At 36.5% G+C, this 27,859-nt stretch overlaps 1 protein-coding gene across 22 annotated transcripts in view; it reads left to right on the forward strand.

Annotated features, from left to right (window-relative positions):
* The window catches only part of nrxn1a (neurexin 1a), a 1,087,315-nt gene that overhangs the window by 387,814 nt on the left and 671,642 nt on the right, over window positions 1-27,859 (forward strand). For 12 of the 22 annotated variants that reach the window (XM_051919388.1, XM_051919392.1, XM_051919399.1 and 9 more), the window contains 3 exons: window positions 4,902-5,203; window positions 10,939-10,983; window positions 11,948-12,109. In XM_051919388.1, the coding sequence (XP_051775348.1) occupies window positions 4,902-5,203; window positions 10,939-10,983; window positions 11,948-12,109 (509 nt within the window). The remainder of the gene's footprint in view (window positions 1-4,901; window positions 5,204-10,938; window positions 10,984-11,947; window positions 12,110-27,859) is intronic. The other 10 variants (XM_028821053.2, XM_051919396.1, XM_028821065.2 and 7 more) reach the window with 2 other exon arrangements.

Consider the following 27,859-nt stretch of genomic DNA (forward strand, 5'->3'; position numbering starts at 1 on the left):
GCCATTTAAGTTTTTGATTTTTCAGGTTATCTCTGTTTTCCACCAGTCTACCAAATGTTCCAGCTTGGTGGTATGCCCTGCATGTCCCCTTCTGCAGCGATTGCACTTACTATAACTAATCGATGCCTCCTGATAATCTGGATCCCTTAATGTGCCCCAGCAGGTCTTTCTCATTTCTGCAACTTTTCAGAAATTTCCTGTGACTGCTTCTTAAAGCCACCCTGAAAAGAATGCTGGCATGATATCGATTGAGTTTTGAGGAGGCTGAGATCAGAAACCATCAGCATACTTTTGCTATTCTTGTACTTAAGATTGTCTTCTTCCTTGGTACAAGAAAGTGACCCCTGGGCTTCTCGATTTCATCCTTGCTGCAGTCCAAAGACACAAATGGGCTGCACTAAAGAAGAACTTCTTCAGGCTAGTTGCTGTTACACGGTGCACCATAACAGGCTGAAACATTGAACAACTATTCTTTACTTGGGTACAATATAATATAAGGTTGAATTTCACTATAACAACAATCTATTTGTATTAATGTTGAAAAATTCCAGTTTGAAAGCAGAATGGCATGCTCCTGGACAGTGGTCTCTTTAATATCCTGCTTTTGGTTTATTTTCAGGCTTCCTGTAAACTTACTCCTTTTCTGAGAATTGATAAGGCAGCTCGAGTTTTCTGCTATGCAACAGTCCAGCTGGGCAATTGATCTGTGGTGAAGCTGAAACCAAAAACCATTAATTGCCTTTCACTCAGTGCATATAGAGGGGCAAACAAGGAGCTTTATCAATAAAAACCTTTGAAAAGACAGGTGTTTTAGTAAAGAGCTTTAAGTATCACACTTGTGTGAAAATCATTGCTGTATGCATGTCTGTTGTTCATGAATGATCATTTGTGTTATACCATGAGATGGTCTTTATTATGGAAGCCTCAGAGAAAAGGAGCAAGTTCAAGAAGCAAAATTGTACTCCGTTCAGTGCATAATCCATAGCAATATTGATTGAAGATGGAGCAAGCAGGGGAATACGAATGAGAAGATTATCTGCTCTGATTTTACTGATAGGGCCGCCAATGGGAAATGTATTAAAAAGATGTTTGTCAGTCAGCATGCCAGAGGTCTGATCATCCAAATCACAAGCAAGGCTGCCTTTTCCTATAAAGATTTATATGGCTTTTTTTTTAATAAGAATAATGAACATTGCTTAAAAGATTTTGTCCAGAATACTGAAAAAAGGGCTCTCGTATACACAAAAAAAACCTTTATGAACTTCAGAGGTGCTTTACAAATCTCTAAAAAACTAATGGTCAGTTTCAATAAGACACAAGAAGACCTTTAGATTGATAATAGCTGGTTTCTTCTTTAATTTGTCACTTATTCATTGAAAGTCATTGTCAAATAAGGAAAAAATGTCAGATTTACAAATTAAGATGGCACTGACATTTCACATTATGCATGCTAGTTGCCATTAATTTTCTTGCCCTTTCTTGTTTTATGTCAAACACCCAAAGGTCTGTAGATCTTTGGCACTGATGCACCCTGACCAGCTGTTCTTCAGCATGATTGTGGAGAAAGCAGACTTGCAGGAGAGGTTTAGTGGGAGAGACATGGCAGGATATGTTTTAATTAGTTTTTCAAATGGAAAGCTTATTTCGCAGGTAAGACATTATGCTTACCAGCTTTATAGATGCAGTTTGAAATCATCAATGATACAAATGAAGGTGTGTGGTTTATTATTATCAGACATGGAGGCTCTCTCTATACACAGCTCAATGACAGCTACAACTTGGCTTATATGTGACCAAACTTGTTTTGTACTTCTAAACAGGTTGCATTTCAAATGTCAGAACTCAGCAGTTAATAATAACAACCAGAACACACAAAAATGTGTCACTTAATCTTCTGGAATATTAATACAAGAAAAAATAAAGGGTGTTAAAATCACATAAAGTTTCAGAAACAAATATTGCTATAAATAATAATAATAATAATAATACATTTTATTTTATTATTTTATTGTCCAGAGCATCACTCGGGCAACTGTATAGATGTATCTCACGTAAACGTTAGACCTGAGGATTACTCGGGCTGTAAAAGTGGCAACAGCTTTAATGCCCAGCATTGCTTGGGAAAATATATAGGCATGACTTGTGTAAGTGACAGGCCCGAGTGCTACCCAGGCAACAGTGCAGACACATCTTCTCCTAAGATGTCTCATGAGAAACGTTTTTGAGCAGTCCAGGTGTTGCAGGCTCTTGACAGTGATACGAGCAGTGATGACGAAGTGAATCTGTCTCAGGGAATGAAATTAAAACAAACAGTGATATCGAAGTGATTCTGATGAATCCAAAAGGAATGCTTGTGTCAATTGCACTTGTGCAGTGTGCTGTTCAAAAGTTGATCAGTCTGGAAAGAAAATCTGCAAAGAATCACGCTACTGTTGTCTCGATTGTGACATTGGATTGTGTATTTCACTGTGCTTCAAGATATACCATACAAACAACACATTTTGACAGTATATGCAATATTAGCATTATTTTTATTATTACTAGGGGCTCTGCCCCCTGCTCGCTTCGCTCACCAAGCCCCGTGCGGGCCCTACGTGCTAGTCATTTCCTGGATCTGCCTCTTGTGACGTATCGTGCTGTGCTTTTGGATAAACATGAATATCAACTCTGTCTTTGATATCTCTGTCTTTCGAAACTGTTATCGCTGACAATTCTTCGCATGTTGGTTTATTATATATGCGAGCGTGATCTTTTGGATTTATACAGAAATCCAAGAAAACTTCTTTGTCCGTGTTTTTTAGATAGATTTTGTGTAATACTTTGTGTGATACTTTTGGATGTATGGATTTATATCCATTATTGGCTGTAGAATTTCTAATATGTCCAACCAAATAACAAATCTTTTATTTCTCACGGATGCGCCTCTTCATTGGGAAGAAACACTACTTTTCCCTGATGGCAACACGAATTAGACGATCTACAAGTCTCCGTCTTAAACTTTAAAGCTGAACAATACCTACTGTACATACTTCTGTCATATCGCCTATGTCCATATATTCGATCTCTTTTTGCTGTTACGTTATTTCACCAAGTAATAATTTTTGTTTGTTTGTGCTAATGCGATCTTTACTTTCAGTTTTTTGAGACTTTTGAATTTTAGTACTTTCATTTTCTCTAACCTGCTCTGCATGTGTTTCGCGCCAATGTTTTTGAACCTCTTTACGAAATTCTACTTTGTCTTCTACTCTTTGTATTTTATTTCTGGCCCCGGGCGTGGTTAAATCTCTTGGCACAAAATCTCGTCTCGTGGGACTTGAAATTATCTCATATAGAAATCCAAGAAAACTTCTTTGTCCGTGCTTTTCAGATATATTTCCAGTCATACATCCAGTCGTTTAACTCTTTCGATTCTATGTTGCATCACTTCTCTGTGATCATAAATATACTGACTGAATTGTGGTTTCTTTGAAATTAAACTTGTAGTAGCTTTAGTTGTTGCAGGACCACAGATTCTCATAGCGTATGGTCCTGAATTGTGGAAGTGTACGTTTTGAGCATTGAATGATGTGAACGTGAACAGATTATTGTAGATTCGGATATTTTGCCTGTAGTGTTTGTGTATTTCCTTTCACCAAATAACAAATCTTTGATTTCTCACGGATGCGCCTCTTCATTGGGAAGAAACGCTACTTTTCCCTGATGGCAGCACGAATTAGACGATCTGCAAGTCTCCAACTTAAACTTTAAAACCGAACAATATCTAAATACTTCTGTCATATCACCTATGTCTATATATTCGTTTGCACTAATGCGATCTTTACTTTCATTTTTTTGAGACTTTTGAATTTTAGTACTTTCATAATCTCTAACCTGTGCATGTGTATTGCGCCAACGTTTTTGAACCTCTTTACGACGTTCTACTTCGTCTTCTACTGATTGTCTTTTATTTCTAGCCCTGGGCGTTTTTAAATCTCTTGGCACAAAGTCTCGCCTAGCAGGACTTGAAATTATCTCTCTGAAAAAGTCTTGTCCTAGGATAAATAGTCTTGTCTTGTCCCAGGATTTTTTTTATATAATAGAGAGATTTTATTATTCATTATTATTATGATTTGTATCAGTATTATACCTTCTAAACTTCTGACTTTGTACTTTTAGTGTTTAGCACATTTTACAGTAGAAGATGAGATTTAATAAATATGTCATTTTTTTCAAGCCAAAAAATGCAACGCTTTTTACAAGTTTTTTTGCGAAAAAATGTAACGCTAAGGTGGTTAAGATCAAACTCAAAATTTGTGAGTGCCTGCCTAAACCTAACTAGTTACTAAAGAACAAAGAGACTTGGATATAAAGAAACAGGATTTAAAAAACACAATTGTTGCAATCTTCTCAGGCTTTCAAATTTCAACATGAAAAAATAAGGCAGGGTCTCTTAAAATCGTATTCCAAAGTTTGTCTGAGGTGTTTGATCTATAATGATAGAGCGATAGCATCAGGCATTTAAAAAAAGCTGACAATCATGGCATATATAATTGGCTTCTTATTATACTGTCACACAGGTGAATGTACCACCAGCATTGTCTAGGCACAGACACATTTCCCCTCCAGTAATCTCATGACTATTTGCAGATTGTTACATACACAATATATATTGCCCTGCTGTGTGTTGTGTGCATCCTGTCCTGGTCTAAAACATTGAAAAATAAACAGTTTGCTTTTTCTGCTCAATTTTCCAAGTCTTTTGTACTGAAATACAGTATGTTTTTCCCAAAATGTTTTCTGTAAATCAACTATAGCTAAAGAAATCATGCATGTGACATCATTAAAATGGAATAAAAACAACTTTAATTCAGTAATTGTTAATGAGCCTCTGTTTCTCTTCTTTTTTTTTTCTTTTCCTGTAGGAAAAGAAGAATACGTCGCAACCTTCAAGGGGTCTGAATACTTCTGCTACGATCTATCCCAGAATCCAATTCAGAGCAGCAGTGATGAAATCACATTGTCGTTCAAAACTCTTCAGAGGAATGGACTGATGCTTCACACAGGCAAATCGGCCGATTACGTCAATCTTGCTCTGAAAAATGGAGCAGTCTCTCTCGTCATTAATTTGGGGTCTGGGGCCTTTGAGGCGCTGGTGGAACCTGTGAATGGGAAATTTAATGACAATGCCTGGCATGATGTGAAAGTAACAAGGAATCTTCGTCAGGTAACAGTACAATGGATGATAGCAGAGAAAAACAATTTAAACTTTCTAATTCTTTTAATCTTTTATATTATCAAGCAATTCAGTATCAGAAATGATATTGTCCTGTTTATCATAAAAAGAACCCACAACTGAGCAGTGGCATATCTAGTTCATTATGAGGGTTAAATATCATGGCAATGCAACAAGTAAAATACACTTCTATAAATATCTGTATTCGTGATGATAGTCGTTCAAACAAAACTAGGGGCAAATACTGCATATATTTTTATTTAATATTCTTTTGATATTCTGGTGAGAAAGTAATGCAACATCTAGATTGCTACAAGAATAATGTCATTCAGATGAGCGAATAATGAGATATTTGGAGCTGACAGCACTTAGAAACTAATTTAATTTCCAGTATAATAAGTAGCAATCGCTGTCAGACAGTTTCCCTTGTAAATGAACCAAACCAAGTTAACAGCAAGAGTGAAACAGAAGCTTTGTATCAATGCTTCTGCCACATTCTGGCAGACATTTGAGTCACTTTATTATTTATAGATTTATCTCTGCCATGCACATTGTTAGGAACACAGGCAAGATGAGCACAGCTCAAGATGGCAATTAGTTATCGTGCTTGGCTTTCACCGTGTCTGCATAGTTTTTAATTGCACCCAAAAATTTCAAGAATAACATGCTTATTTTTGTCTGGGCTGAAATTAATGAAAGCTTTACTGCAAAGCTTTATATTTTGTGCAAAAAGAGACAGAAAAGACAGTATGTTTTCATCTTTGTGACAGCATAGACAGTCAGTAATCTTTAATTGCATGGTTCTTCTGAAATAAATATTTTTGTCTAGCAAAATTTTAAGAAATTTGCCAACCAAGACTAAGCCCAGTTTTTAGTGCTGATGTGCTATTAAAGTGATGCATAGCTAGTTCATTATAACTGGTTTTACTGATATTTTATTTATTTTCTCTGTCACTTTATTTTGCTATATTATGTAAAAGTAAATGGTATTATTAAGTCATGTGCTGATGCTTTGCAATGGATCAGGTCATATCCAGAGTTGCGTCAATGGTGATGTCATCTTGTGTGAGAAATACAAGTGAATGTGTCCTTGGCAAAATCCATGCAATGAGAAAACTAAACACACAGGGCAAAGCATGGCTTGTTGCAGAGCTTCCCTACTGTTACTGGCAACACGGGAAGCAAAACTGGGAAAGATGCTCACTGTTAGTCAAGAACATTTCTGACACAGCTAAGCAGTCTGGTGGGCCAATGGCTAGTTTAGCTGAGATGGCGGAACTTGCTGCTTGTAATTTCCAATATCCTGAGCTTGCATCTCAGTAGAAGGGATAGCTGTGAGGTATGGGAATGATACCCTGAACACTTCCTCAGCAGAGACATCCATAGAGTAAAGAACTCAGCTGTTAAAATGGTAATGTGACATGGATTTCTACTGACTTGTGCCAGGTGGAAGTGGTGTCTTATGAATGGGTGTCTATTTCTATTTCATCCCACAACTCTAGGTGGTGAGGATGCTCCAAGACTTACCTACAGAAATCCATATTTGGTCTTGTCCTCTTCCAGCCCATTTGTTATACAGTTAACTATGCAGAAATGATTGAAACAAACTGACTTAAAAAAGCAAACAAGAATAATATCTAACAGAGCACTATATAGTATTTCCAAAAATACAACCAGCAGAATACACCAACAAACAACAATTATAGAGAGTGTGAAATCAATTAACTTACCTGGGGCTAATAAATACTATGAGTCGGTCCTCAACTTAGTTGTAAAACTGAAGTTTGAGAGCTGGTAAAGCATACATAGTTGTTAAAAATAAATGTGATAATGTGATTCTATCCCAATAAGAAAACCAGTACGATTTCCACACTCTCATTGATGGCTCACATCATTTGTGCCATCTTCCACAGCTGTTCTACTAATTCAATTTAGAATGCTTCCTTTTCATGGATATATCTTCTAGGAGGCCATCACTCTAGCTGTGCGTGACATAGATCCAGTGCTGGCTGAAGATAGTCACTTTCCAGTTATGCGCCACACGTCAACACAAACACAGAATCCTATGCTTGTCCTAGTCAATGTGACCATTTATATTTGTTCATGGCTGTTGCTGTGTAAGGGAGATCCAGGAAAAATTGTTTTGTCTTTACGTTGATGTCCTGCTGTCTGTTTGCATTTTCCACACACAGTAGACAAATTGAGGTAACATGTAAATTTGAGATCCTGAACAGGTATAATAAATGCACACCAAAAAACACCATGTTGTCATTTGAAACTGATGATTTTCCTCTGAGCTCCTTCAAACATTAGATCATCCACCCTGTGGTTTTATCAATCCCTCATTATTACACATAACAGAATAAAAAAACCTTGCATTTATACAAAAACATAAAATGAGAATGAATAAGGATATTAAATGTAAAATAGAAGTATTGGTTTACCAGATCAAGAGGTGGGTGGACAGTATCAGACTACCTCTTATTTACTCTACCTTTTTATTTACTTTCATCTTTATTAAACAGTCACACTGCTGTGTTTCATGTGTACAGCATTTATTCTTGACAGTGAAAACCTTACAGACTGCAAAATTTTATGAATTTTATACTAAAGCTTTATAGTTGTTCTTTACAAATACCATTTATGAGCAGACTCAGCTGTGGTCCATTCCATTGAATACAATGTCAAGGCTATGGGCTCAATTTGTCAATTTTGTTTCAGATGATCATATTGTATCACCATCTTTTTTTAAATGCATCAGGCAAGGAAATAAAAGACAGCCATGGACAGGGTATTATTTAAATCAAGAAAACTTAAAACCAGTTAAACTAACACACAAATCGTTAGGATTTAACAAGAACCCAGAGTACCCATACAAAACTCATTCAGCCATAGCGAGAAAGAACAAACTTCACACAAACAATGACTGGGGTAGGACTCAAATTCTGGTCATTAAGTACAGTCAGTAGCAAGATAGTACCACCTGATATACTCAAGCACAATTACCCCTTAAACTTCTGTTTAAAGAATATACATTATACTTAACAATCCTTAATATCTCTCTGTAATTCTGTATCAGTTTTGTTTCTGTGTACTGAACTAGTAACTCAGTTGCATCTGCTCATGATGCATAATTTTTGTATTTTTCCTGTAGCAGGTGATCACCCAAGAGCCTCCTTTATGGACCCCATGTGAACCCCAATGAAGTTACTGCTGTTGGCAGAAAGTTGTTTACTTGTAGAGTTCTCCTCTGAATAGTGTGAAATGTTTATACAAATGGCCACTTACTCATAACATTGCTCCTGTTTTAGAGGAAAGGTACTTATTTTGGTGACCATTGTAATGAAGCCACAAAGGAATCTTGATTTCTGGAGAAGGTTTGTTCATTACTTGCATTCCATGGCCTACTATGAGCTGAACTGTATGGGTTATAGAGCCCACCTTCAAAAGAGCAAAGCAGGATTCTGTCACTTTCTTAACTAGCCTTGCCTGGTGCAACTTCCTTCCATATCTAAAGTCAATGTCACATTACAAGACTTCTAGTCAGAGGATATGTCAAACTTAATGACTGCAGTTTCTGAGCTTGTAGCTGGTGCATGATGAGTAGAAATCACAGGGCATGTCAAATTATGCATCTGTCAGTAGTACTAGGGTGTTGTACCGTGTTAGCCGTTATGAACGTAGTGAGAATTCAAGCAAAATGACACCTTTTAGTGGCTAACTAAGAATACTTCTCACTGTATCTGTCAGGGAACCTTCCAGCGAACGTTCATAGTTACAAAGTATTAAGAGCATGTCCCTTTTTCTGACAGCCAATAACCTGCTGCCTGTTTGCACACAGTTTCTGTGTGAAGGATCTACACGTATGACAAGGTCCAATGCAATCTCTGCCCCCAGCCTTTTTTGCTGTTTTTTTTTATTTTATCGTGTTATGTAAAACATAAGAAATCAGACAGAAAAGTGGCTCTTGCGTTTGTGAGGTTCAAAATACGTACATTCCTTTATGCATTGTACTTCCTGGTGAGAGCTCATTGGTTGTCAGCTCTTATGTACACAGAGCCCGCCCCGACGACTTAAAACAAAATCAAACCTGTTGGATTTTACGGGGGCAAATTGCAGACTGGTTGGACTGAGTAACTGGTTATATTAGACAAAAAGACTTGGTGGTCACAGAAGTGTACTACAACTGCCAACGGCTTGCTAAGATTACATAAACAAAGGCGTCGATTAAAGATCGCTGGAAACGTTATGTAATGTGACATGGCCTTAACCCAACAACATTCTGTCCCATTTATTTTTAAATTCCTTCTTGTCCTTGTGTCCTATCTCCCCCAAACTTTGTATTTCTTTCCCTTTCCATATTCTTCCTGTCTACTCATCCCTTAAAAATTTGTGTCTGCCCATTATAAACACAGTTTGCCTCACCCACCTCCTTCAGTTAAAACACCCTCCCTCCCTTTTCCCACATAATAACACGTGCTTCCACATTACAGTATATATGGGTATTTGTGTGCTTTAACTTTTACGTTATAGCTCTGAGACTCCATTATGCTGTAAACAGATAACTGGTGACTTGAAAGGGAAATACACATTAATCCACACTTTTTAAACATGATTACTTTTAATTATGTGAGTAGAAGTAAGCAGATAGTGTGGCCATCTTCTTAGTTGAGTGCCAGATCCTGGTTCATTCAATGTCTCACTGTGTGTGTCATTGAACTTTCCTGTGACTATATTTTTTTACTTATAAAGCAAGGATGATGTTCATTATAGCAATGTACAATATATAAAAAATAAGCACTTTGAGAATGAAAGAGGTTGTGTATAAAGAAAGTGTTTTATTATTGTTGAAATCATTACAAAATACATTACTTGCAAGGTTAAGAAGAAGTACAAAAAGTCATACTGAAATATGCTGTATAAAGTAGAAATGTCCTTTTACCCTCCCTAGATTTGCTTCTGCTCATTTTGTGGGAATCCCTAGGAAAAAAAAATACTTGCTTAAAATTCGATAAAATAAAATAAAAATAAATAAATAAATAACAGAAAGCTAAGAATGCATACATGCATGCTTAGTTGGGAAGTTACAGAATCCATTCTACTCATTTTCTGTGTCAGGATCTTCTGTGCTTTGTTTCATTACAGTAAACTGATCCTAAAGTCCATCAGTAGGACCGATGGAGGTATGGGAGATGAGAAGGATCCCATGTGTGCTGTAATTTTCAGTCGTAGGGACTGATGCTTAATGACTAAGAAAAATCCAATAAATATGTAGTTTTGTTTTTCCTAAAGAAGGGTTCACACGATATCTTTTGTTAGTCATTTAATGTCTGTCAAAGCTAGATATTGTTTGTATTCTGTAAAAAATGACAAAATAGAAAAGATTAAACAAAAGAGTTGACCTTTTGCAATGATGGGGCTTTTAGGGGAAGAATGACATTTGTGTATTTAGGAAAACAGTATATGATGTATAATCAGTGCCGGTTACATTGTGGAGGCGTATGCGTTAGTCTGCTTTTTTCTTGTAAAATTATTTTGCCCTTTTTCTATGTTACTAACATGCTTAAAAACTAACATGTCATTCATGGAATGTTTCATACTACTAACCGATACCTTTAACGTTCAAAATGATGTACTAACATGATAGTAACCATCAATTTTTTTGGGTAACAGTCGTTATTCTGTTCACAGTTTTTAATTTCCTTTCTCCCCCCTTCTCCACAAAGCACTCAGGCATTGGACACGCTATGGTAAACAAACTACATTGTTCGGTAGATATCATTCTAATTGTTTCTTAGTTTGGGTTTGCCGTGTGTTTTCTTTCTTTCTTTTACTGTAGACATCATTAACAAAAAGGGAACTGCGGTTGGTACTCTTTCTGCTTACTTTTTAATCCTTCTTTTCATCTGTTGGTTACCTTCCTTATTTTACCTGTTCCTGTCCAATTCTGTTTAATTCACCTATAGGGGCATCGTTTACAAGCCTTTGCATCAAGCTGTGGTTAACAAGGATAAGGCTACTTGCTGGCTGGCCTGGTGCTCATTGGCTCAGCCAGTTACTTACCATTAACAAAGCATGGCATGAATACTGGATCTGAGAAAATGACTGCAGTGCTCCATCCATTCATTTGGGAAAAAAATCATTCCATCGCAAGCAATTATGTGGATTTTTTGTTTAATACTTTTTCTTTTTGTGTGCTCTTGCATGCGCAGAGTGGGCTTCCAGTTTATTTTTAATTTCCTTTTTGCGTGCATGAATGCAAAAAGAAGAGCAAAAGGCATGTTTTTTTTGCTTTTTTGGTATAACTTTACTTTTCTAAATAGCATAGCTTATCTTCTTGACTATATGCAAACTGTGATTGTGCTTCTGTTTGCTTGTGCTTTCAATCTAACCTGGTTGCACGTTGTTTCTTTAAATGGAAAACAAACTGCTAAACTTACTAATATGTACCCTAACTACACTAACCTAGAAAGACATTTTACTAACACCATTTTTGTGTCTGCTAAATTACTTTTGAGTTGCAACTAGGGGCAATACTAACATTAGTTCGATAATCCGTAAAACTCCTAACTAGTTTAGATTTTCCTAGGGGCAGCAGACTAGAATAAAATATCAATCTTAAAAACAGACATGAAAATGGGTTTCAGACAAATAGGCCTCACACAGGAAAATCTAGCAATGCAGCGCATAGGTGTCTGAGAATAGCGTGTCCTTTCCCTGTGCTTTGTTATGTAGGTTACAATATCAGTGGATGGAATTCTGACCACGACAGGCTACACGCAGGAGGATTACACCATGCTAGGCTCTGATGACTTTTTCTATGTTGGAGGTAGTCCTAGCACTGCCGATCTTCCAGGTTCCCCTGTCAGCAATAACTTCATGGGATGTCTTAAAGAGGTAAGGTCATTTTCATGTTTTCTTATCAGTAGCAGTCTTTACACATTGTTTTGTTGCTCTCCATGCATTTTTATCTGGAAGGCTGGTCTAAGATCATGTTCTACAGCAATTTTTTACTAAGACTATTTCTGCATTCATCCATCTGTCCATTTCCTGGGATGTCTTTTCTATTATAGCATTGTTGGCAGCTACCAACCCTGACTGAGATATTAGTTGATTGCTGGGCATATTCACGTATACACTAGTATTCATACTAGGTCACTTTACATTGACATGCTCATTTTTGGGCTAGAGAGGAAACCAAAATACTTACAGAGCACCCATCCAAAAACATAACATCAATGCAAACTGAGAGTTAGCCAGTTGAAAGTTACACAGAGTTGTGTTACCTCTGTTCTTGTTGTAAGTAGATGTTGAATGCTCATCTTGAAGAACTAATTTGCTGTAGGCTAGGAAATAATGATACTGAAATGGAATGAGAAAAAGTATAGTCATGGAAAATGGGCTGAGTTTAAAACCAAGGAGAATAGTGAATACTAAATATACCAAACCCCAGAATGCAAACTAAAATCAAAATTGAAGAAAACATGGGAAAATCTCAACCCCTTGGAAGATATTATTCCAATACTGTAGCCACATTTCTCTGACGTTTACAAAATTCTACAGCTCCGGGTAAGGTTCTAGCATTGAGTATGATGAGTATGCCAGAAAAGGTTTTAACGGTTTAAGTATATTTTGTTTAAAAAAGTTTCAATCAAACATCACAGTAAACACTTTTCACATAAAATGAAGAGAAAAATTGGTAATATATGCAAAAAATAACTTGTTGCTTGTAATGTTTCAGTTTTAGGCTTAAATTGTAGTTGATACTTTAAGTTTCTATATAGGTTTTTATGTTGGCACAACTGTATCCCTGTATACTCTTCCATTTGCAAGCAAACAATCTCTCTTTCTTTCATTCCATCTGGATATCTGAGATAATTCTGTTATGTCAGAATTTGTTTAGAGAATCCAGAAAGTTGGACATCCTCAGCAGGGAACCGTCATCTTAAATAGCTGGAGCCTGATGGCATCAACATGGTAGCAACTTGCTTTGTTGTCAACAACAAAATGACAAAAATGAGTCAATGAGTCAAAAACAAAAATGGGCCCAAAACAAAAATAATAGAACAATGATAGCTATTTACTAATACAAAAAAGGAAAATTTGGAAATATGTACAAAGCAAAACATCATACTATAATAACAAATCATCAAAGTGTCCACATTCTGATGTAAACTATTTTTTTTATAACTAAATGAAACTTGACGTTGTCATATGCAAGAGGTTTGCAACACATGGAAAAGTTTTGTGCTGACTGAAACATTTGGTTAAGGCCAGTTATTCCCATATGATGGCTATCTTAACATATCATTGATAAATGACCAGGTTGAGGAAACTTGAGAGCAAATACAGGAAAAAAAATCTCAACAAAGTCAACCTGTCAAATTACCAAGGCAAGATCTTCAATGAATCTTTTCTACACCTCTGTGTGTACAAGTCTGTCAAGTTCCTAAATAAAGTGCAGAAACCATCATGACAGGCAGAGTGCACAGATGTTACTATTACAAGTGATCCATTCATAAGAGTATTTAACAAAAACAAATATAAATTGGAGTAGAATGAGAGTCTTCATCAACAAGTATAAAACATAAAGTTTGTTGTTTTATTTTATTAAATAAGATCTTTGTAAAATATGTGGAAATTATGTAGAGTTTGAAACAAGGAGCTACTCTGCATTCCAGCTGAGAAGAAACTTATTAACTTGTTCTACTCCTCAAATGTTACCTGTCAGTAAATGAAAGCATTTTACCTCAGCATCCGAGCAGGCGGCACTTGAGTAGCAATGAAATGGACAGAGTGGCCAATCACTGCTCGAACACAATTAAGAAAGTTTTATGAGTATTAAAAGATGTACAGTACAAATATACTGTACATCTTCCAATTCCGGCTGCTTTGTATTTGACACTGCTATGTTTCAATTTCTCACCCGTAGTTGTGTTTATATTTTAAATGTGCCATTTCGATTCATCTACGAGGGGCATTCAAATATAAACAATAATTTATGAGCTGCACTTTACTTATTTAATACAATGAAATGACTTACACACTGTTTTTCTATGTAGTCTCTTGCCACTGCAATTCACTTGTTCCAGCGCTCAGGAAGCTTCTTAATCCCAGAAGACTAGAAGTCTTTTGACTGCATGTTGGCCCATTCTTGCACAACGTCAATAACCTCCTCATTCGACTTGAATTTCATCCCTTCTAAAAATTCCTTAAGTGGACAGAAGACATGATAGTTCATCTCTGAATGACTTGTACCAATCATACACTGTAGACTGAGAACGGCACTCATCCCCAAACTGATTTTTAACTCTGGAATAAATCTGAGATGGAATGACTCCTTCATTTGACAAAAGTTTAATAATAATCTGCTGTGCTAAACTACTTTCTACCTCCTGCTCCGACATATTGATTACAACTGACAGGAAGTTATTAAAGAGCAGCTACCACTACTAACAACAACTTCAAACATGCATGTGTATGTCCAATGAGTCATGTCTACCTCGCACTTTTTACAAGAACCCCTCGTGTATTATGCAAAAAATACATTTGCTTCCTGGTAAATAATTGCCTAACAAGCATAACCCCTTACCCCTACTGTTTAACCATTAATTTGTCTTAAACAAAATTAAGTGTGACATGAGCAATTCCATGATTTCTTTTTCTCTTTTGTGGGAAATGAACACAATAAACTAGGGAGATTAGCAGCCAACACGCATAAATGAAGAAATGTACGGTATATGAAGCCCTGCAGTACTTAGCCAGGTAATGTCCTGGGCTCTACATGGGAGAGAAACTCTCGTTCATTGTAATATAACTTACTTTCTTTATCTTGTGTTCTCATGACTTACCTGATGCTAAATTGTTTCTATTAGTTGAACACAGAATTAAACGAGAAAGAGACCGTGTTCATAGTAGATTCAATGAGTTGTCCAAATATGGCATTTTAAAGCAGAGTAAATGGTTTTACTTATAATTATTACTGTAAAAATGAACTAGAAAAAAAGCTGAATTCAGTTAACAATTATTTTTCATGGCTGTTTTCCCAACTCCATTTCACATTACATTACTGATTTTGATTTACATCTCTTTTAATTATAATTAAGTATATGCAACATTTTAATAACATTTTGAAAAGATAATTTAAGTATACAGTAATTCAGAAATATTTTATAGACAAGAATGCTTATTTAAACACAAGCGATAATTTTCAGATAATGTGTAATTTCTCTTTACTACTACAATGTATGCATTCATAGGTATAACATATCTTAATTTAATTTAGATAAACATAAATGTCACATATTGGCTAAATACATATGATATAATAACACCCATTTGTACTCACTCCCAGGTTTCACAATGTTTTTAATACTTGCCGTTTAACCCTCGCTGATGTGCTGTACCTACACTGAAAAGCTGAACTTGATTTTCTGTAATTGTAGTTCAAGAATAATCATAATCATGTCCTCCAGTTGAACAAAATGCTATGTAGTCTCGGATTCACCCATTTTTGTTTCCATGACTGCATAGCTTTTTCGAATGAGTATCTGCACATCCCATTCATTATCCTCTTCAGCAGCACTAGAAACCCCTAAAACATTATCCCTTTGCCACAGAGGAAATAAGATGATATGAATGCACTTTTGAAGCTGCTTATTACTTTCTGGATTGTGGAAACAATTTTTTATTCAAATAAAACACTGAGAAGTTGACATGGCATTTTGTGCTAAACTCTGTAAGTTATTCAAACATCACACTAAGTAGTTATATCTTTATACATTAAGAACATTGGGATTAATAAAGTATCTATCTATCTATCTATCTATCTATCTATCTATCTATCTATCTATCTATCTATCTATCTATCTATCTATCTATCTATCTATCTATCTATCTATCTATCTATCTATCTATCTATCTATCTATCTATCTATCTATCTATCTATCTATCCATCTATCTATCTATCTATCTATCTATCTATCTATCTATCTAAGCATGCCAATAGCTCACAGCAACATGAAATGTCACTTGTGTTTCAATTATTTTGAATTTGTCTTTTGTGCAGTGCTGCATTATGTGTATATTTATACACAAGATAACCCAAACATCAATAAATTCAAATTGTGCTCTCTTTTTATCTGCAAGACACAAATCCTATAGTGTGCAAAAACTATGATAGTGTGTTTAATACCAGGTTTGGTGGCGAACGGATATTTCTTTGACATTTTAAATTCTTATTTTAAGAACATTACTGTTAATACAAATATTTGTATAGTAAAGTCACTGTTTGAATTTTTAAGTACTAACTAGTTAGGCTAGGGGCAGCACGGTGGTGCAGTGGGTAGCGCTGCTGCCTCGCAGTTAGGAGACCCGGGTTTGCTTCCTGGGTCCTCCCTGCGTGGAGTTTGCATGTTCTCCCCGTGTCTGCGTGGGTTTCCTCCGGGCGCTCCGGTTTCCTCCCACAGTCCAAAGACATGCAGGTTAGGTGGATTGGTGATTCTAAATTGGCCCTAGTGTGTGTTTGGTGTGTGGGTGTGTTTGTGTGTGTCCTGCGGTGGGTTGGCACCCTGCCCAGGATTGGTTCCTGCCTTGTGCCCTGTGTTGGCTGGGATTGGCTCCAGCAGACCCCAGTGACCCTGTGTTTGGATTCAGCGGGTTGGAAAATAGATGGATGGATAGTTAGGCTAGCTGTCTAAGATGAGTTGAAATCTCAATAATCAAAGAAGACCTCAGCGTTAATGTTTGCAGTGCACCATCTCTTGGAATGTATTGTACTTTTAATGCATTTAGTAATAAAATGCACTGCATTTGTTATTCCAACAGATGGCGCAACCCAAACATTTGTTGTAATAAAATGCATTATTATTACAAATGTTTGTGTTGCACCATCTGTTGGGATGACAAATACAATGCATTTTATTACTACAAATGCTTGTGATGCATCATCTGTAGAAATGACAGAGGCATGGGAACCAGGTGGACACACAAGTACTTATCCTTTTATTAACGTGGATGATCCTTGAAGTTGGAAAAAGTGTAAAGGTTTTAATAGCTTTTTCTAACATTTCTGAAAGAATAATATGTCTTTTCTGTGAAATTACCATGTGACATGGGGCCTTGTCATATAAAGTGAACACACAAAAGAAACATTAAAATGTGCAGCAGTAGTTTAGTTACATTAAAAATAATATCCAGGTACATTTCAAACAATATTTATGGAAGTGATTAAGGCTTTATGGCATTTTGGTCTTGAATCTATTGCATTGATAGCTAGACAAGCTGTTGGCTTCTTTTACTGTTATTATATAAAAATATTTAATTTCAATCTGATAAAAACATGAATATGATAAAAAAGAATTATGCAACCTGAGTAGGTTCATGCAGTGCACATTCAGACCCAAATGACATTTCCCAGATGGTCCAGTCCTTTATTTATAGGTCATATGTCCTTAATTGAAAAGTGAAAAGAAAGATTTCTTGCAATAGACAGTGCTCCTTGGAAAATGTCCAGCTGCTAAGCAGATAGCAATCTCTATTTAAATGTCTGTGGCTCCACTCAAAGTGTCAGAAAGGCAGCAAATAAACCACTCTATTCTTGCAACAAAGCACACCTGAAATAAAACAAATAAAAGGCAGCCATTCTCTCCCCCCTTCTTACTGGCAAAGTAGCTAACATTGTTTACAGTTTCTCAAAACACAGGAAAGTTATTACACAAGCTTAAATTTAATTTCTATAAGAATCAAAAGCTGCACTAAACTGCAAATAAAGCATTCTAAGGTCCTGTTTTGCCTTTTAGTTTTCCCAGAATACACTTCACTCTGGTTCAGCTTGACAAGACTTTTTGGCCTCAAGTCCTTACCTGAAATCTGTCAGTTAAAAAACGTTAAATAATCTCCCATACACCATATGGCAATGCTTCTTAATAAAACCACAAAACCATGGTGTCAATCCATAACGAAGATAATCTAGAATAGCTAGTTTAGGATTAGTGAGACAAGACAAACTAGCCTCAGAAGGGTTGTGTTTGACTTGAGTGTGAAGCCCAGGTTAACAAAAGGCCTTCACAGCCTGATGCAGATACAGCTAAACCTTACATAATACAGTGGTAGCTGGAATGATTACCACGAGGTGCTCAGATTCAGCATTGTCATAAATTCCCTTTAGAGGTTTGTATTTTTATATATGAAATATGTTACTGGTTATGATTATTTTATTTTATTTGTCATTAACATTGTTTATTTACATCATCATACCTTGATTTTGGGTCATTTTCTAATGGGTCCTCCTGCCACCAGTGTTAACAGCGATAATGGTCATTGTCAGTCATGTGAGAGTGGGGCTTTTGTCTGATATTATGATATAAGAGCTGTTTAAGATGGCAGCACACTGTACACAGCATGTAAACGTTAGGATTCAAATCTCAAACATTAGTGAATTTCATGATTAAATCTTAGTTACAGAAAGCCAAACGTGTTACGGTTTGAACCTTATGCTCTTTACCTTTTTACTTTGATTTTGGTATTCACTTTGATTTTGTTTTTAGTGCTTCTTAATCTTTTGGCAATGATTTTTTGCTTGTTCTCTCTATCCTTTTTGAAAAGTTTTTAAACTACGCCTTATGTCCTTTTTCTAACATTACAACTCTTTTATTCAATCTTTGGACATCAGTACTTGCAACATTCATTCATTTTTAGTTGAGAGTTAAGATGAGCTGTCCTTTGGAAATGCCACATGACAAATCAATTCCAAGTGATCTGACTAAGAAGAGAATGAGATGCATGAACTACGAAATTCAAGACTTGCAGTAATGGAGCCATGAGGACATCAGAGAAAAATGACAAGGACATGCCCCGAGTAGCATATTCACCTCATATTTTGAGCAGAGAAGCAGATAATCCTCAAAAACATTCTGCTGAATGAGAGAATTTGGGCAGAAGCACTAATTAAAAAGGTCTGGAAAAAATACAAAGCAGGTTATATGGCCAAATTGAGCTAAGAGGCGGAATAAGTTATGCTGCAAAGCAGATTTAGGTATAAGCACGTAGCAGACAAGCACAGCTGACAGAAGGTGAAGCTTGGCCGACTGCCTAGTAGGGAAGCAATGTATTATTGAAGTAGCAGGGTGAGACTGCTGTTTTGCTTAAAAAAGAAGAAGGCAGCTGACGAGGAGTAAGTTCTAAGCCTCTTGCATAGGAGAGCAGAAAGCTACAGGTGAAGTTGTGCCCCCAAGAAAGAAGAGACTAGCACACCACAGCTGGTGGTGTTATAATTGTTCTACTTTTAAAGGTAAGGTGCAGACTGCTGTAATTGGCGTAAGAAGAATATATGTAATTGTGGATGAGCCGAAATGGTAGCAACCACTGAGGCAGCAAACCATTTGGAATGCTTAGGCAAGAATGAGTGCAAGCCACCTTATAATCAGATAACCTTTTGCATTATCAGGTGATAGCAGTCTGCTGAAAACAGTGCCAGTGACCAAGAATGCTGGGGCAAAGGTGGCTTGAAATGGGAGATAAGAAATGTGATGGCAAACCTTAGGCTAGGATACCTATCTCCTTAGAGGCGTGTGTTGTTGGTGTCTTATGACAAAGAGAGACAGTTTTACATAATTTCCCACTGAGAAGCAATGAAGTCCATGAGCAACATATGTTTCCAAACCATAACAGGCAGGGGATGGGGGTTAAAGCAGGAGGTGAACTGATGGGACAACATGATCAAGGAGACAACACATTGAAAGTTATATGCTCTGTCTGTTTCAGAAGTTAATTAGGCTGAAATCGCTTGCAACTTTTGAAATGGGGCGGGGAATGTAACTGAAATGATTTGTGTAAGTGTATCAGAGTTCATAGAAATAGGGCTGCCCTAAAAGGTGCATGGTAGGAATCCTAATTGAATATTTTGCATGTACTACTTCTTTATGTGCATATACCCTCCCCATAGAACTAGTGCACCTATAAGTAAAATGGGTTCACCACTGCATATATAAAACACTGCAAAAGACTGCTGTGTGAGAGGTGGCTCATGGGTGCCCTGGTGTTTATTGCCATGTTTTTGATACTTTTAATTTGCTTTGGATAAATAAGTCTAGAAAATGTAAAGATGTTTAAAAAATCCTCATTACTAGATAGATAGATAGATAGATACTTTATTAGTCCCAGGGGGAAATTCACATACTCCAGCAGCAAAAAATATTAAATTAAAGAGTAATAAAAAATGCAGGTAAAAAACAGACAATAACTTGAATAATGTTCAACGTTTACCCCCTCTGGTAGTACTTCAGTATGACATCATTGTTAGTTTGACAGAATTTAGGTGAGCTGTATGCTATCGTAGGATTTGTTAAGTGACCATAATGGAATTGGTAAGCATCCTTTTAAACATAAAATGAAGGCTGTATGTTATTGCTAAGACAGTAAATTGTCTCAGTTGTTAAAACTGTTGCCTGAGAGCTGCAGAATTCTGAGCTTAAATACTAACAATCACTGTTTTTGTGGAGTTTTCATGTGTTTCCCTTATCCACATGAGCTTTATGTGGTGTTCTCCAATTCATTCCATATTTCGAGTGACTTGCTTTTTGGGTTTTTTGGCAACTATAAATTGTCTTAGTTTAAGTGACTGTGCTATGCTGGGGCTAGTTACCAAGTTTGCTATGGGTTAGCCAACTCTCGTTGACCTAACATTGCTTAACACATTCACACAGATACTGTACACTTAAGTAGGCACTGGATGTAGGTGATGCCTGCACAGCCCATCACTCTTCACTACTCCAAGTAGAGACTTACTAACTTAAGCATGAACAACACATGGGTGGCCCTGGATATAACCCAAACCTAAAGATTACCTTTATCCCTAAGATTAACCTGGACATATAAAAGCTGACATGCCTTCATGTTGTCCCGATATATACCCTAGACCACAAGGCTAACACACTTTGATCCCCAAGAATAACCTAGACACATGGAGGCTATTGTGTTTATTGCCATTTACTAACCAATAATGTTACTTCCAACAGTGAGTTCCTCTAATGGAGACATTTTACCTGTATCTACTTTATTGCTTCACTGTAATGATAATAATAATAATAATAATTATAATGCGGCATGGTGGTGCAGTGGTAGTGCTGCTGCCTCGCAGTTAGGAGACCTGGGTTCGCTTCCCAGGTCCTCCCTGTATGGAGTTTGCATGTTCTCCCCGTGTCTGTGTGGGTTTCCTCTGGGTGCTCCGGTTTACTCCCACAGTCCAAAGACATGCAAGTTAGGTGCATTGGTGATCCTAAATTGTCCCTTGTGTGTGTGTGTGCGTGTGTCCTGCGGTGGGTTGGCGTCTTGCTCGGGATTTGTTCCTGCCTAGTGCCTTGTGTTGGCTGGAATTGGCTCCAGCAGACCCCTGTGACCCTGTGTTAGGATATAGCGGGTTGGATGGATAATAATAAATTTTATTTAAAAATGCCTTTCAAGGTACCCAAGGACAGTGTACGATAATATACATAACATTAAACAGACTAATATGCAAACACAATTAACAAGAACAACAAAAAGTAATATGGAAAGGGTAGGTTTTAAGTTTAGAATTAAAAACAGAACTTGAGGTACTTGTGTGGACCTCCAAAGCCAAGGCATTCCATAACTGTGGCCCTGATACACTAAAAGCCCTATCACCCATAGTACACAGTCTGCATAATGGAATGGTTAACAGCAAGGAGTCAAAAGAATGAAGTGAACATATGGATATAATAAAGAAGACAGGAAAGATGGGGTTAGACCATGTAGAGCCTTTGAAACTAAAAGGAAAAGTTTATGTTGAATTTTAAATTGGGTTTTAAATGTGTAACCACCCTTTGTCACTGAAGTTTGTACATATTTTAGCTTGTTTAGGCTCTGACCAGGGATACCAAACAACACTGCATTGCAATATTCAAGTCGCAAGGTTACAGGAGCATGAATAAGCGTCTCTGTTGCAGTATCAGTGAGTAATGGACACAGCCTCAGTCTCTCAAGATATACTGTATAGTATAGGCAACGTATAGAAATTTAAATACAAAGCAGTATTAATTAAAATAGAATAACAGCAAATGAACTAAACAAATTACTGTAAATGATAGAAAATAGTGAATAATAGTAAAGTCTGGATGTAAAACCTTAATAAAAAACATCCTTGCTTCAGAATCAGATAGCTTCCTGAAAATTAGCAGTAAAGGAAATATCAGCATTGGAGGAGTCAATTTGGGATGCTTTTAGATTTGACAGTTGGGCTGAGGTATGGACGTATAGTCTCTGTGATAAAAATGGAATCTCTCTCTGATGTCTCTGTGTTCTCTTTGTCTCAGATGGGCTTTCCTTTATGCCTAAAGACACACGTGGGATTCCGTACTTTGTGATGTTATACCTGGCTACAATGGTGATAGAAGCTTTGATCACAAAGTTATGTCTTGTCAAGGTTGCTTTAGCGGTTTTTCCTCTAGTTCTCTTGATGGCTGCAGTTCCCTTGGGAAAAGAATTTCTCACATTTAACATTTATTTTATGAAAAATCTGGTCATTCTAATCAAAGATAATAATCTAAGAGCCTTGATAGGCTCTGGCCATCTTGCATCAGTAAATGCAGGATCCATAAATGGATGGATGGATGGTTCGATGGAGGTTATATTAAACTGGTTATATTACATTCCAGAGTCCATCCATCCATCCATTATCCAACCCGCTGAATCCGAACACAGGGTCATGGGGGTCTGCTGGAGCCAATCCCAGCCAACACAGGGCACAAGGCAGGAACCAATCCCGGGCAGGGTGCCAACCCACCGCAGATTCCAGAGTCTAATTACCTTTTTACCTCTGTTACACTTGAAATTTAAAGAGAGGCAAAGGGATTATTTGCTGATGATAATAATAGTGTTTTAAAATGTAAGTGATGGCTTTGCAGACCATGTCAAGATCCATTTAGAACATGCAACCTGAAAAGAACTACTTTAGTTGTAGATAGTTCTGCCATTCCCTAGAATAAACTTGCACCCTTTCTGGTCTTGGTTCATTTTTAGAGTCTGATGGAGCTAAAAGAAACATAGGCTCTCTTTGATCCTCAGAGGAATAACCCAGCTAAGAAATGATTAGTTGAATAAATGGAATAGATAATTCTACTAGTTTAAATAGTGTTTACTGTCCCGAGTTGCTCGACTAGGATGTGGTCACTCACAACTGTAAATCTGGATGAAGTAGATTTAGAAAATGTCTGGACTGCTGGATTTTCACTCCCTTTCTTATGTGCCAAGCATGATAGTAATTTCTTGTTTTCGCAAGCACTCAGTTGATATGTGGAGTATGACTAACATTATTCATAGGCTTTTGACGTGAGAAAAATGACTTAGTCTATTTGTAATGAAGATTAATTTGCAGCTATAGTTTATTAAGGGTTGATCTATCTGTCTGGTTAATTGTGATTGCAGGTATTAAACATTAAATGACTGATGCTTCTAAAGCTCACATACCTAATGGGTTGTATATTAGAGTGACCTGGCATGAATCAAGAAGACAGGTGTCTATTGCAAATATAATCAGACAAGGTTACAATCTTGAAAGTACATAATTTTGTTGGTACAGAGTAGTGGCAGTATTATATTGTATTTTTTTTTTTTAAAGTTGCAGATTTGTTTTGTCAGGTCAAATAACATTTGAGCTTTGATGCAACTATAACATCAACACATTTAGTTTTAAATTAAGTGTGCCTAGCATGCGGCCCTGTTATGCTTCTTAATATTGTCATTTTGATCATTCCTGTTCAATTGCCTGTGCACATCAGATTGATCGCTTGGTTGGCTAAAGCAAAGGAATTGTAAATAATTATGATGTTAAAAATGAAACTGTTTTGTCATAAGTGACATAAAAACGCACAATGCTGCAAGAGGACAGAATTTTCAAATGTTACTCATAATAAGGTCAAAATGGCATCACCAAACTTCATCTGTTAACAGACTGAACTCTGAGACAGATAAGCATGCAATCAGGCAATAGAGAAAGCAGAGAGAAAAAGCAGTCAATAACAATATATGAAGCACTTACAGAGGCATAGCCTTTTAATAGGGATTAATCATATAATTTGATGTGTTTTTAGATTTTAAAGTTCATAGGTTTTTTGCAGGAGGGAATAAATCTCTGCTGACCCTTGTAAACAATGAACAAAGATAACAAAACATAAATGGTTGGGGAACCATTTATTAGCTTGAACAAGGCTGAAAGTACTGTCCTCTTGCAGCAGATGATGACTCCCAGTTGTCCTGCCAGGTATTCAAGCCATCGTCATGGAAGAGGTGGAGATTATGGAGAGGTAGAATCAGGGGAAATCTTTCAAACTAATAGTGGAAAGGAAAAACAGAAAAGAGACACCGCAACCACAAAATGCTTACCCAGAAGAGACACTCTTGAACCAATATTTTGTCCAGTTAGTGGAAATCAACAAAATTGTAACTTCACAATTCAAGAAGCAGGTCAACCCATAAGCCATACCAGCTGCACTTTAGTACAGGTGATCTGCTTGATGTTAAGTATATTTGGGCTCAGTCATTACTTGAGAAAAGCTTGAGTTGCTGCTGGAAGAGGTGTTGGTGAGGCCATCAGGGAACGCTTACTCTGTGGTCTGTGTGAATCCCAATGCCCCAATGCAGTGATGGGGAAACTGTGCTATAAAAATTGATACCATCCTTAGGGTGAGATGTAAAATGCAGCTCCAGACTCTCTGTGGTCAAAAAAGATACCTGGGCATCTTTTGGAATGAGTTGGGTGTTTCTCGATGTCCTGACTAAATTGCCCACCACAGCCTGGTCATTCTGGCTGCCTAATCCTGCCCTGTCTCTAAATAGCTAACTATCTCTCTCGCCCCTTCACATAACAGCTAATGTGTGGTGAGCATACTGGCACAAAAATGGCTGCTGTTGCATCATCCAGGTGGATGCTACACATTTGTTTTGGTTGAACTGTTTCTCCACTATAATTGTAAACAGCTTTGAGTGTGTTAGAAAAGCACTATATAAATGTAATTATTATTATTATCACTATTATTAAGTAAACCACTAACTATTGACTACCCAAATCATTTTACATTTATTCATTCATTTCCTTTTTTGTTCAAATCATAGTAATGGTTGCTGAGACCTATCCTGGAGACACTAGCAAAGAGGCAGTGACAGGTCCAGATAGGGGACCATCAGTTGCTAAAAAAGCATGAGGTACAAGATGAGAGAGAATACTTTAAAGTACCCAAACAGAATCCCACACAGACATTGGCAAAATGGGCAGACTGCATTACAAACATTGACCAGGCCAGGTTTCAAAGCCAATCTCCTAGAGACTTGAGGCAGTACTACAAAGCTCAACTGTCAGTTGTACTAAAATATACTTTCAAATTGTTACTATTACCTGTAAAGAGAGTATAAAACTTACAAGACTACTCATTAGCGTGTAACTGAGGCACCATTTGAATACTACCACAAAAATACATGTAGATGCAGATATTAATATACAGTCCGAAGTAGTTGTCTGCCTCCTCTTTTATCTGCTTCAGTTTCAATTTATTTTTGTTTACTGCTTCTCACTGAGTACAGACTCTGAGAGCTTGAACATATTTGCAGCTATAATATATTAACAGTGAATTAAAAACCCTATACTAATTACATACTTAAACACACAAATTACACAGTAAAACAGTGTAATCTGAATGATTAGTATAAACAAATCATGATAATATAAAGTCCATTAACATTATAATTAAGATCTGGCCTGTTGACAATAGAGAATAAAAGGTTCTGTGTACAAACACTGTTAGAGTGCACACTGCAACAGTTAGATATTAATATTTTCAGATGACATTGTTAACCTTTTAAAGGGAAAAACAGTAATTGACCTATTGATGCAGATTTTATTAAGTGATGTGTTTAGTCCTTTTTACATCTGATAAAACAACAATATACAGTAGCAGTAAATTTAAGACATTCATCTCTCATTCCTAACTCAAAAAATAATAAATGGTAGAAATGGTGGAGCGCTATAAATATTCTGGAATAATCCATGACAGTTGGCTGATTTTTTATATGAATGAAAAACAAATTAGTTAGAAAGGGATATTCTTTATGGTGACAGAGTTTTATAAATCTTTAAAATTAATGTGCCTTGGGAATCCTGTTATTAAGAATAAAAGGTCTCTTAACACCACTGTTAAAATTAATAGTAAAATAATTGGTCTGCAGCAGTGCTTTCTCACTGAGCTGTATCACAAGAAGGTTTGAAAGAACAACAGCTCTGTTATGTCCGACAGGAGCTGTTCTCTGTTTTCACAATATGAAATTCTGGCATTAGACTCCAGATACAGATTTCTAAGACTCAAGAGGAGTAGACTTAAGAGTTCTTTCATACAGAATGCTATGCACGTTTAAAATTGTAGTGGCTAAAGAGGCCTCTATGATATTTAAAGTGTACTTTTACGATTCAGTTTTCTTATCTGTTTTTATCTTAGGGTTGTGTTATGATTAAGATGGTGGGTATGGTTCCTTTTCTCATGTCTTATTTTCTTGTATCTATGGAATAATATATTTTGTTTGTGCATTTCTGCTGCAAACAGATTTACTTCTGGTGTAATAAAGTATACCTAAACCTAACCATAAAATAGTTCATATTCCCTGTCAGCGTGGCTGATATCTGCCTGAACCTTTGATGTTTAGAAAAACAGTTCAGGAGCAGAAGGCCTTTAAAAATGCTATTACTTTTTAGTATATAGCAGGAAAGTTGTAGCAATGTTTCCTGGGCCCCACTCTATAAAGGGCAAGACATGATTTAGCGTTCACATCTGAACAACATGGCAGGTAATTTAAAAGAGCTGGCTTTTAAAAAACAGTTAACTTTATATGGTCCTGGCACAGACATACAGTAGAAGGCTTTATGGGCAGTGATATCACAATGTAACTTCCTTTTGATTACATTTGTGAGCTATTGCCTTTTAACTTTCCTACCATCCAAACTTATGACTGTTTTCTCAATGGGTCTTTGTGTTTGGTCATGTGAGCAGCCTTCTCATGTCAAGGATTACAATTATTGCTTAACATTAATTTTGCTCATGTTTTAAAATGAGTTTCTACATGCTTTAAAATGATAGATTCCTAAAGATTTAAAATGTAACATTTATTATTTTTATTGTACTTATTATTATTTTCACATATCGAGAAGAGTAATGAAGTAAATCTTACTTACTGTATATTGTAACCATTCATCTGTTTTCTTACTGGCTGCCAATATGCAAAGGCAAGAATTTTAAAGGAATACTCCACCATTTTTTATTTTACTTAAACCCTGTAGTTTGTAATGATGGCCAAAAGAAAATTTTGGTTTCATGTTTTTGTACAGAAGGGAAATTAGCAAGTTGATACTTGTAGGGGGGACCCAAACATTTTGAGAATTGGTCAATAGCATGGGAATTTGTTTAAGTTATTGTCTATGCCTCTAGGTATCATATGCCTTCAGTCTTGTTAATCGGCCTGCTGAGTGACATTGTGCTGATTTGATTGAGTGTGTATTTTTGACATTTATTCTGCAATCGTGTACGTGATTTTGGCAATTTTTTTACTCCAAGCTGACAAAAGCATGTCAGGTCATATTGAATGTTAAG

Source organism: Erpetoichthys calabaricus, chromosome 15, assembly GCF_900747795.2.
Source record: "Erpetoichthys calabaricus chromosome 15, fErpCal1.3, whole genome shotgun sequence".
Classification (NCBI taxonomy): domain Eukaryota; kingdom Metazoa; phylum Chordata; class Cladistia; order Polypteriformes; family Polypteridae; genus Erpetoichthys; species Erpetoichthys calabaricus.